General features: G+C 50.0%; 1 protein-coding gene across 2 annotated transcripts; it reads left to right on the top strand.

Annotated features, from left to right (window-relative positions):
* Nucleotides 1–2,808: 2,808 nt before the first annotated feature.
* On the top strand, nt 2,809–11,569 carry LOC117860060 (uncharacterized). 2 transcript variants are annotated; one of them, XM_034743268.2, is made up of 3 exons: nt 2,867–2,944; nt 3,161–3,911; nt 9,413–11,569. In XM_034743268.2, exon 3 carries the CDS (start codon nt 9,419–9,421, stop codon nt 11,396–11,398), a length of 1,980 nt encoding a protein of 659 aa, XP_034599159.1. In that variant the 5' UTR covers nt 2,867–2,944; nt 3,161–3,911; nt 9,413–9,418; the 3' UTR covers nt 11,399–11,569. The 2 variants fall into 2 exon arrangements, with proteins under 2 accessions (XP_034599158.1, XP_034599159.1); XM_034743267.2 differs by lacking the exon at nt 3,161–3,911 and having other exon boundaries at nt 2,809–2,944.
* The last annotated feature ends 527 nt before the right edge of the window (nt 11,570–12,096 follow it).

The following is a 12,096-nucleotide window of genomic DNA, read 5'->3' as shown; positions in this document are numbered from 1 at the left end:
ATCAATACTCATAGTCCGCGCTCAAGGAAGTGTGCGAAGATTACTGATTCATTGTCATCCATCTCCATGGAAATCACGTTGCCATTTGCAAATCGCCACTGGATAGTATTCTTGTCTTGGAGCAACTTCACCTTGAGAAGGGCCTTGAGATCGTCTATAGCGGTAACATATTTCTTCCAAGCACAGACAGCGTTCGGAGGCTGATCTGTCTTCACATACCCATACTTCAGTGGCGGCAGCTGAACTTCCTTCTTCTTGCCCTTTATCTTCTTCTCCTCGATGGACTTGGATCCAGACACTTTCCTTCTGATGTAGATGTCACGAGTGTCTTCTTTCACATACACTCTAGGGCTCTGGATTGGAAGGCAGTGGTGCTTGCACTTGAAGATCGGGCAGCGGCGGCACTAGGGCTATAGTGCGGGAATGTAAAGAGGCAAATGGCAAAGGTGAAAGGAAAGGGATACCATTCCCCGTTATTTATAACAGAGCGGTACAGTATTCTCAGTAACAAATTTTACCGATCTAAAGGGTTTCCAAAAATCAAAAGATTTTATTGATAGTTACCATTAAGTGTTTCCAAAAATCAAAAGATTTGATTCATAGTTACCATTATTTCGAGAACAGCTAATATATTTTCAAATAGGTGGACACATTGACTGATTTTTTGACTGTTATGCTCACAAAACTAGTCGACTAAAGGCTCGGGGGCTGTGTGCCACGTATCTATCGACAAAAGTTTTTTCATTAGGGTTTTAAGGGGAAAGTGAGCAATTTTATAGTGTTGACCCTTAGCGTGATTTTTTGATTTAACCTAAGGCTTGGTGGCTATTCCATATAGAGTGTGACTTTCATACAAGATCAAGATGAATGGAGCTCAAACACATCATAGACCCATGGCACATTTTCGAGAACCTTGAAGATTCATCCAGGTGAAGTACTTGAATAGTACCAAAACTAATCGGAGGGCATCTAAAATGTACTCGAGGAATGCTACAAGGAAGTACTCAGGGGCTTGTCGTATATAGATCTATGGGCCCACCAGTAGAAGTAGACAGTCCCAAAAATGGTTGGACATCAAGACGAGTCTGACGTGGAGACTATGGCGCAGGATGCCATGGTCTACATGAAATAGAAGGAACTAGTTGAGGATTAGGAAAGTACTCGATGTAATAAGAGTAGGATTCCTCTAGTCATATCCGACTAGTATTATTTTAATCAACCGACCTGTAACCCTGCCCCCATGCATATAAGGTGAGGCAGGGACCCCCTCCAAAGTAATTCAATACAACACACAGGACATAGGGTATTACGCTATTTATTGACCCGAACTTGTCTAAATCATGTATCAGCATTAGCCTTCAAGTTCCTGATCTCGGCGAGCACCACCAACCAATCCACTACATCGGAATACCCCTCGGTAGGTTGCTGTGTCTAAACACCAACAATGGCGGAGGTGGCATCTCACCACTGGAGCTAGATGTGAAGCGTTGGTGGCAGGCGCGAGGACGTCATCCTCCAATTCTATTGCCCACTAGTAAAATCTAGCATATTGGTGCATGGTCCTACTATGGTGAGGTTAGTGGTTATTGGGGTTGAGGTGTTTTCTGTCTCCAATTTAAAGTGACCTCTTGGGAGGCCGGTTGACCCGCGGTGGTGGTGAACCATATGGTGGTGGCAGTTAGAATAATAGCGTGTGGAAGCAATGATTGATCTACCGAGATAATGTATGCAAAATCACAAATGATACTGAAGGCACGATATTTGTCGATGAGGTGCACCCGAAGCCTACATCCTTGGGGCATGACTACAGGCGCTCCTCCCCAAACTGCAACACTGGTCGTTCCAGGGTCTAGATAGTGCACCACCTCCCCTACGAGCCTGTCACTATATCCTCATGGTTACAACGGTGGTCCTCCTCTCATATTTATGAGCCCAGGTTACAAAAGTCCAACACAAACTCCATACTGTACCACTAATACAACTCCAAGTCCAAATGTAACAAACTTGTACACAATATTCGACACAATTCTAACAGTGCCAAGGTGGGGCTTACAACAGTGGTCGTCCTCTCATATTTATGAGGAGCGCTGGTTACAAGAGTCTGACACAAACTCCATACTGTACCACTAATAGAACTCCAAGTCCAAACGTAACCAACTTGTACATAATATTCGACACGATTCTAATATTGGTGAGGTGGGGCAGCGCCACCGCCGAGTTGTGGGAGAGGCCGGTAGGGCAGTGGAAGTAGGTGGGGCGTCAGCTTGAGGGGGAGATTCTACGTCAGCTCGAATTAGCATCAGCCATGGTGGTGGGTGGTGGCGGAGGCGGTGTTCTATTGCCGAGCCAGGAAGGAGGTGGTGAAGGTGGGGGGCTAACAGCCACACCAATGTGAAGGAGACGATGGAGGCGAGAGGAAGTAGAAGCTGCTGGTGGGAGAAAGGCACAATGAACATGAATAGAATCTCAATTTAAGGTAAATGGAGTGGCCTCTCTTTCTCAAGTTGCCTCCTCCACCAAATTGCTTCAGAAACAAATAACTCTATTTTGGAAGCCAAATTCCCCTGACGCATTGATTTTGCACCTAGTCCAATCTATACCACCCTTCTCGTCTCCAAATTGACTGATGCTTTAAATAATTGTTAGTCTCGGACATGTCTTATGCTTTCTGATAAAGGGCACCATAGACACCCTATGCTTTCTGAATATATTCCTGTTCGGACACTACAAGCAAAGTTAGATGTTCACTTTTTCTATATTAAAGAGAAAAGGCAATTCAACCTCCTGTGGCTAAGAATATATTCGTATTGTGTAGCCCAACCATATATAAGACGGAGATTAGCTCAGAAGGCTGCTATACAAAACCATACGCATGCTCTTGATAATCTCCGAGGTAAACTCCACAGGTGGCGCCCGCGTTGACAAATTGTCCATTCATCAAAAGGTAATATTTGCCCTTATTTAAGAGATTTCTCTTACACAAAGATATTCATATTGCCTTTAATAAGCAACCGCTAATGTGCATTCCTTTATAACGTCTTTGTGCGTGCGCCGTCAAGACCAAATACTCCATTGCACTAGCAAGCACCCTTCCTTTTAGACGTACATGTGCCTTGATCAACCACTCCTTGATAATCCTATGCACCAACTGTGCTTTTAGATTTGTATGTGTGTGCATGTTTCCCCTCCCCTCCGCTCAAGATCTGGCACGGCGGGCCCCGGTGGCTTGGGTGGGCGCGACATGGTGGGGAGAAGCAGCGGCCATGGGGCTCCGGCATATGCTGCGCGAGGAGCGGTGGCCACAGAACTCCAGCAGCGTGCAGCACACAGGGAGGAGCAGCGGGGCAAGGAGAGGCGGTGGGCGGGCTGAGGTGGGATGACAGTGGTGGCCGGATGCGGAGGGGCGCGGTGGAGGCAGAGGTGGCTGGTGGAGGTTTCTTTTCTTTTTTTTTTTACAAAAGGGCATCACTGCCGGTTCCGTGCCCGGTGGTGATAAGCACCCCTATCACCGCCTACCATAATTCATCGGGAGTCCAAACCAGTGGTGATGCAAAGTTTGGAGCCGGTGGTGATAGGTGTCACCTTATCCCACTGCACATATAAAAACCTGTGGTATAAGGTGTGGAGTGTGTACAGATGTCATCCTATCCAAGCCCCAATAAACCTCAGTTTTTTAGAAGCTACCCAAAAAATAGACAACTCAACATTCTGCCACTAGCCTTGTCACTCACCCCACTGCCCCATGAAAAGATCTCACAAGCAATACCACTCGCTACATGTCGCTGTGTAATTCCGGCAGTCCACCACAAGATACCTCATGGTGGTAGATAGTTTGGAGGAACCGCCGAACTGGAGCTAGATTGAAGAATACAGGGACACAGATGATAAACTATTTTCGGACCACCGAATAGGTATAATACCCTACATCCTGTTCTCGGGGTTTGTATATATTCTCAGCGTATATCGTATCGAATATGGCTTGGCTTTTTTGAAGGGTCCCTGCCCACCTTATATAGCCGGATGGCAGTAGATTGGTTTCGGTTGTAATCATAGTTGGTTGCCGATTAGGTATGCGTACGGTCATCTTTCAAATGAACATATGTATGTTCGCCCCTAAGCCTCAAACAGATTAGCATGACCTGGTGGAGGGTCAAATAGAAGCCCACGAGCCTTGAGCATATTAGAATCATTCTCAATGGTGTGCACCACCCATTGGGTGTAGCCCCCAAACCATGAGTAGATTAAAGTAATCTGATCAAGGGTCTAAATAAGTGCTTCTTCAAGTTCTATTATCCCCTCCTGGGAGAGAATCCTTGAGCTCTTGGCTCGGTGTGGTGCCTGGATCCCTCTCCAGCAGGATCTACCTATGACCTTAAGGCAGTACACCACGTTCCCAAGGGATTTCCCTAAACAACACCTGTGTTGAGCCTATTAACTCAAAGCGACTTGGCCTAAGTCACGTGTTGTAAAAAGAATCCTCATGAGCCACACCCGGACGTGAGCACAAAGCACGGCTATCTAATAGTCTGCTACTCTATTCTGAGCATCAAATCCCAATTGGTTTATATACCTCCAAGTGCTGCTTGCCTACTTGATGCAATATAGATGTTCCAAGTCGCCTAACTAAGCCCACACCATGCAAATTTCCTCGCACAAGGTTAGTCCAATGCAAAAATTAGTCCCACTTCCATTACCAACCCTAATCGCACAGCACATGTAGTGGAGTCGATTAGCGAACACGAAATATCGTGATATAATATGCCTAAAGTGATTTTATTGCAAAATCTTGCTAGCACATCACCACCTGCGGGATCCAGGCACCACTCGACACCCCACTTTTCATGTACGCTGTCTAGTGTGGCGCTCTGACTTCATGACGCACCGCCTCAAGGGGGCTGGATCCATCTTCCTATTGATCCAGAGGGTGCATCGGAAATTGGAACTTCCCAAATTTGCCCCATTATTTCCTTGCCTTCCTCACCTCCGCCGTCATCCAAGCCAGAACCAGTGAACAACCACCTGCATTTTGACTTGTTGCTCGATTCAGTGCCCAGCATCGCCATCATAGGCCTCGTTGTCATGAATGAAACTGCAATACCATGACCTAGAGCTCCCAACTGTAACTCGGATTTTTTTATCATCCTCTCCGCCTTAGAGCCTGAGCCTTCCTCAGGTCAAACCGAGCACACATATGGCACCCAAGAGACGTCATTCTGCCTCCACCGCCAATCCCAAGGACCCTAAAGAAAGCATCACCGCCATCCCGTGACCACCAATAGAGGTCTTTGACGATGAGCTAGGGGAGAATTGAGTAGCTGGTGGTTGATGGCATCATCCACGACCAAGCTATGGGGAAATGGTGGCCGACCACATGTGAGGAATTTCCCAACCTGCTCACCAACGGGCTTGAAAATTTTAAAATTCTCGAAAAAGTGGGATGTTACAATCTCTACAGTATCTAGCCTTAGTGTGGCAATTTCGCACCACTTCATCTCCAATTTAGGTTCTTGTAATACTTTGAGTTAAATGGTGCAGAGATGACGAGCAGGACATAGTTGCATAGGTGATGGGGCTAGTGCCATGTCATCTTCCATATGTAGGGGATTATTTGGGTAGTACTAAATATTTCAATGGATCAAATACCCCATTTTATAGTTAAGAGGGTTATGTAGATGAACCTTAATAGTTTAGGGGTGAAATAGATTTTTAAATACCTCCATGTCATGTTTACAGTTCACCTATTACGTGTACAAAACCACATTTAAAACCACCCTAGGGTTTATTTAGATGGTTCGAGATGCTTCAGGGTAGAATACCTAGTTGTGAATGATATTAAGTAGACTAACATCAATAGGGTGGAGCAGGGTCCACTGGTGGAAAACTCGCCTTTAGTCCCAGTTGGTAGGGAGCAAATCTCCCGAAACTCCATCTGGGATAAAGCAATCGAGACGAAAGTGGGGATCTTTAGTCCCGGGTCACTCAATCGGGACTAAAGACACCCTTTAGTCCCGGTTGGTAAAACTAGCTGCAACGTCGCTCCCCACTTTATAGCCTAGAGGGGCGGGAGCTTTATCAAAGAAAAACCCATCGTACCCCTCGGCACGGTGCCCCTTGAGCCGGACCCCATGAGAGTGCATCCTCAGGGATAGGGTGGACATGTCACCTATTGTACGATGGCCCTCCGTACTAGGGCTAATGTGGCACCTCCGTACCGAGGGCAAATGTGGCTGCCCCGTACGAAGGCTAACGTACCAAGGGCAAACATGGCTTGCCCATACCGAGGGTTAACGTGGCAGCTCCGTACCGAGAGTGGATATGGTGGCCCCGTACCCTGGAGCGTGGGATCCCAAGAAAGAAAAAAGGACCCTACCGCCACAGCCCAAAAGAGAAAGGGGTGAATCCCCATCTGGGTTGTCCCCAGGATCCCTTCGATTCCCGAGGCCCCTCCGTGTCCTCCCGGAACTCCCTCGAGGATAGATAATATGGGCTTGCTGGGCCTACCATGGACTCACTGGGTCGGCTTCGGGGGAAGTTTCCCAAATTGGGTGAGGGGAGGGTCCCGTTCCCGTCGGGGGTGTTCCGATAGTGGAGGGATCCCGTCAAGGGTGTTCTGGTAGCGAGGATTCCTCTGACCCATGATCCCGGACCGATTCCCCAACATCAACCCTTTCACCAGAGTGGTCATCGAGATTCTTGGTGACAGCATCCGGGACCCCTTCGCTTGAGTTCTCCAAGAGCCGATACGGGAAGAGGGATGGATTGTAGGCCGGAGCAGGAGGAGGAGGGCCTGCCATAGGCCCTCAAGCCCATAGCTTGGGGGCCAAGAGCCCAGAGGCCTATGCCCGCGTGCAGGCTCCAACACCACGTTCGAGGTGAGTGAACCCCGAGGGGTCACCTTGGGCACGGGATGCGATGGGCCAAGCAACCATTGGGGTGTTGTGTGATGTGGTGGGATACGTGTCAGCCCTGTGTTGGTTCACGTGGCTTGCATCTTGCATGGCCTCCCGTAACTGCTCCCAGGAAAATGTCTTTCCTTGCTCGAGGGTGGTGTACCAGGTGCGAGCGATGCCCGTCACAGCCATCATGAAGCTCTTCGCCATGATCGCCTCGTCTCCTCTAATGGATTGGATGGCGGCTTTGAAGCTCATGATAAAAGCCTTCGGGTCAGACTTCCTGTCATAAGGGGTGATCTGCAGCATCTTAAATCCTCAAGGCCAGGTAATTGACTGAAGACCCAACGATGGTGCTCCAACGTGTGTGGCTATCAGAGTTGATCTGGCTGGGAGGACGCTCCAGTTCGCCCATGCTTCCCTTCCCCGGCGCATCCCGGAGAGTTTTGTCGGATCGGAGGGCTTCCAACTTCTTTTGGAGTTTCCTAGCGTGTTGCATGGCTTTGGCTCTCTGGTGGAGGTACTGCTCCTCCCTTGCTCTAGCCTCCTTGCCGATAGCATCCTGGCTTGCTGCCTCTCGCGACTCACTCTCCCTTCGCTCCTGCTCCAACTAGGCCTACAGCTGATCCGCTTTGGTCTCTGCCTCCCTTGCCAGCTGCTCTTCACGGGATCCTGCAGCCTCAAAATGGGAGGTGTCCCACATTTCTTCCTCATTGGCTTAGGGGTCTTCCTCGTCCTCTGGGTCTTCATCGCTGATTGCCGCCAACTCCTCTTCCTCGCTCAAGTAGACTATTTCCAGGTCGTACCCCGTGCCCTCCTCTCCTCCCTGTGCCATGATTTCGGAGGGCTCGGCAGCTGTCATCGAGGTGGATCCGTCAGGGGATCCACCACTCCTCTTGCCTTCCGTCATGGTGGTGCCATGTGGCTTCTCAGTCACTCTCGTCCCCACAGACGGTGCCAACTGTTGGTGGTTATAAAGTACCCAAACAGTAGAGGGTGGCTCTTGAACAAGGCACTTGTCCAAAAGAGCTTCTAGGGAACTGAGTGGCTAGAATTTTGTTTCCTCCTCAAGACCTCCCCCCCCATTTATATCCTAGTGGAGCGGGAGCTTTATTAGAGAAAAAACCATCATGCCCCTCGATACAGAACCCCGTGAGCCAGACCCATGAGAGTGCATCCTCAGGGATATGGTGGTCATGTCACCTTCTATCGTACGATGGCCCTCCGTACCGTTGGCTAATGTGGCACCTTCGTACCAAGGGCAAACATGGATCCCTCGTACGGAGGGCTAACGTGGCGGCTCCATACCGAGGGCGAGCATGGCGGCCCCAAACACTGAAGCGTGGTGCCGCGAGAAAGAAAAGGGGACCCTACCGTAGCAACCCAAAAGCGAAAGGGGTGAATCCCCATATGGGCTATCCCTAGGATCCCTTCGGTTCCTGGGGCCCCTCCGCATCCTCCTGGAACTCCCCTGAGGACAGGCAATCACAATTGAAAAACTGAGCATTCGTCCCGAGGCTCAGTACCGGTTGCATTTTAGCCCGGTACTAATGTGAGCATTAGTACCAGGCCTAACGGATAGTCCCCGAGGAGGCCCCTATGACCCTGTTCAGTACCGGGTAGGGGCTCCACCCGGTAGCAAAGGTCACCCTTTAGTATCGGGTGGGAGCTCCATCTAGTACTAATGTGCCTTAGGACCTTTAGTACCGGGTGGGGGCTCCACCTGGTACTAAAGGGTGACCTTTAGTACCGGGTGGAGCCCCCACCTAGTACTAAAGGCCTTCCATCCACAGGCCACTCATCTCCTTCTACTATCTTATCCACCCATCCGTTCCCCCCCACCCCCACACACGCTACTATCTTAACTTCACACCATCCATCCCCCCACTACTATCTCTCTCTCCTGTATCTCCCCTTCCGCTAGATCTCCTCCACTGCCTCCCCTCCCCTCCCCCCTCCGCTTGCCGCGCACCAGCATAGTGACGAGCAGCGGTGGGGTGAGGTGAGGCGGCGGCGACGACGTCGGGTGGTGAGAAAGGCGATGGCGGCCGGGCAGGGGTAGTGGGAGTGGCGGCGGGCGGGCGGGTAGGGGCAGCGGGGACCGAGCATAGGGGTCGGCGGGGGGGGGGGGGGGGTGGGGGCGGTGGGGGCTGCGGGAGGGAGGGGACGGCAGGATGGCAGTGGCTGGCGGCGGGGCCCGCCATGTACTCACTAGGGTTGCTCCGGGGGAAGTTTCCCAAATTGGGTGAGGGGAGGGACCATTCCATCGGGGGTGTTCCTATAGTGTGGGATTCCTGTCAGGGTTTTCCACTAGCAGGTGTTTCTCCAACCCATGATTACGGATCGATTCCCCAACACCACTCTTATTATTATTATCTTAGGGATTCACTAGAGATTGTCTCCGGCCCGATCAATTGCATACCAGAAGTAGTTGCCCAAAATTAACAGAAGTAAGATCCGTGATAATGCAGATAATGTCATCCAACTAGACCTAATGGATGGAGTGCTAATGTATTTTGTAGGTACATATGTATTTCAGCGCAACACTCACCCCGGTGTTGTTCGGCCTGCTGAACGAATGGGCAGTGCAGATTCTGGTCCTTTTCAGCTTCACACTTCAAGTTTTCTTGCTCTTGTTCGCTTGGATACGTCGCCACAAAGTGTCCCCTGTGCCAAGGGTGCTACTGTGGATTGCGTACCAGCTGGCGGACTCTACCGCGCTCTTCACCCTTGGCCACCTCTCCATTAGCAGCAGATTGCAAGAGCATGAGCTGGTGGCCTTTTGGGCGCCGCTCCTCCTGGTGCATCTCGGCGGCCAGGATACCATCACGGCCTACTCCATAGAGGACAACGGGATCTGGCTGCGCCACCTGCAGACTCTAATTGTGCAGGTATCAGGAGCTGCATATGTCATCTACAAGTACATACCAGGAAGCGAGACGTTGATCATCGCAGCTGCCGTCCTCATCTTTATCGTGGGCGTCCTCAAGTATGCGGAGAGGATATGGGCCCTCAAGTGCGCCAGCATGGACAGTATCTGGCTCTCCCTCGACACGGAGGCCAGCACCACTAACATAGGCAAGGATGCACTTTTTGACGAGTTGCTGGTGAGAAGGCACTGCTTGGATGCAGAGGATATTCTGATGGCCGCACACGGGCTACTGGATGTGTGCAAGGGATTATTCATCGGCTTGAGGGGAGTGCAACGCCCGTATCTGGGCCAAGTCGTGCAGTCGTTCAACTTGTGTGGCCATCTGGACAAGTTGATGGAGATGGAGCTATCCCTGATGTATGACATCATGTACACCAAGGCGGTTGTGATCCACACCCGGTATGGATTCTGCATCCGCATCATTGCGCCGGTTGCCACGGTGGCAGCGTTGGTGCTCTTTCAGATAAGCAACAAAGATGGGCACAGCTCACACGATGTAGCCATCTCCTACATCTTGCTGGTTGGGGCTGTGGTCCTGGAGATTGCGTCCCTTGTCAGGGCGGTAGGGTCGACTTGGACGCGGGTCTGGTTGTATGACAAGACGAAACAAGCTTCACCATCTGGATCTGATGTTCGGAACGGCAGGCCTTACCATTGGCTCCATGACGAACTTGTAGCCTTTCGTCGTCTTGTCAGGGCCGGAAGGAATAGAAGGTGGTCTGGCTCCATTGGGCAGTTCAACTTGTTGCTATCCTGCGCCCAGGCTACGGGGGATAAGCCCGCTAGCAAACTGTCAGCAGCGGCAAGGTCACTGGGGCTGGGGCATATCAGGGACTTGTGGGGCAAACTGCAAAATTCGCGTTCGCTGTCGGTCCAAGTTTCTGGCTCTATCAAGGAGTTGGTGCTGAGTGAGGTGCTACGGATTGCAGGGAAGGATCATGGTGTTGCTGGCCCTTTCCCGGGTCTGGTCACGCTAGAAGACTTCCAAGTGACAGGGCTCATCGGCTGGAGCGTCCGAGATATTGGTTTTGAAGACAGCATCATTGCCTGGCACATCGCCAGTGAGATTTGCATGTTCAAGGATCGCAGCAAGAAAGATAAGTTGCTGGACGCGATCGAGGTACTATCTAACTACATGATGTTCCTCCTTGTTGAACGCCCCTACATGCTGCCCGGTCCTGTGCGGCGCAGCACGCACGAACGTGTCCACGATGCATTGTGCGGGGTGATGGGAACTGCAAATGGAGCCGAGCATAAAGCAGGACCGGAGAAGCGAGTTGAGTGGGCGCTGCGTATGGGGCTGCGTTCTATTGTCAACAAATTTGATGATCCTGCTGAATACGACAATGGAGTAAGACTCGCTGACATGCTCTACCACCGAAGCAGCAGGCTTGAAGTCATCTTTGGCGTGTGGGTCGAGATGCTTTGCTTTGTTGCCCACCACTGCAGCAGAGAATCTCATGCCAGGCAGCTCAGTAGCGGTGGTGAACTTGTCACCATCGTCTGGCTTATGGCAAGCCATGGCAACCAGTCCTACTCTTCCACCGCCTTCGACTCTAATATCTCCAATGTGTGAATCTGTAGCTAGCAACGTGTATTGTGTTGAAATATACCTGTAACTGAGAAACTGAGATAGAGATAGATATAGACAGATCCCCAGGTAACTGAGGGTACTAACTGTTCACGGACAAAATGGAAATCGACCTCGATATACCTTTGGTCCTTGCATGAAATATTGGATTTGTAATCACATCTGTGGCTCCATGATTGTCATACCAAAGATGAAGTGCTGTGCTGAAATAAGTTCTTATAACATTGACCAAACCTAGATTAATTCAGCTTCTGTGCATGATCTCGAAACCGTAGCTAGCTTGTTTCCTTGAGCTCCATGTCAGAATAGATGGGTGTCTAAGAAGACAGCAAATTCATTTTGAAGGGACCGTGACACCCTAAGAGAGGGTGAATTGGGTGTTCTAAAAACTAAGGCTCCGAGCACATATAAAAACTTATTCCAATTTCAATCTAGACATGTGCAAGGTGCACTACAAGAAATCTTCTGATCTATGACGATAATTTTATGACACATTTCAAATCGTCAAAAATTTATAACATTTCTGGCGGAAAACGTCATAAAATTTTACATCCGAGCAAGTTTAGTGATGAAGTTATGAAACATCATAAAAGTTGCCACCCAAGCCAAATAGAAAATGTCACTCACTGTTACATGGTGGTTTTGTGATGATATAAGGTCTGCAAAAACATCATAAACTAGCC

This window comes from Setaria viridis, chromosome 6, assembly GCF_005286985.2.
Source record: "Setaria viridis chromosome 6, Setaria_viridis_v4.0, whole genome shotgun sequence".
In the NCBI taxonomy this organism is placed as follows: Eukaryota; Viridiplantae; Streptophyta; class Magnoliopsida; order Poales; family Poaceae; genus Setaria; species Setaria viridis.
Note: the sequence above shows the minus strand (reverse complement) of the source record. Positions and strands in the feature narration are given on the sequence as shown.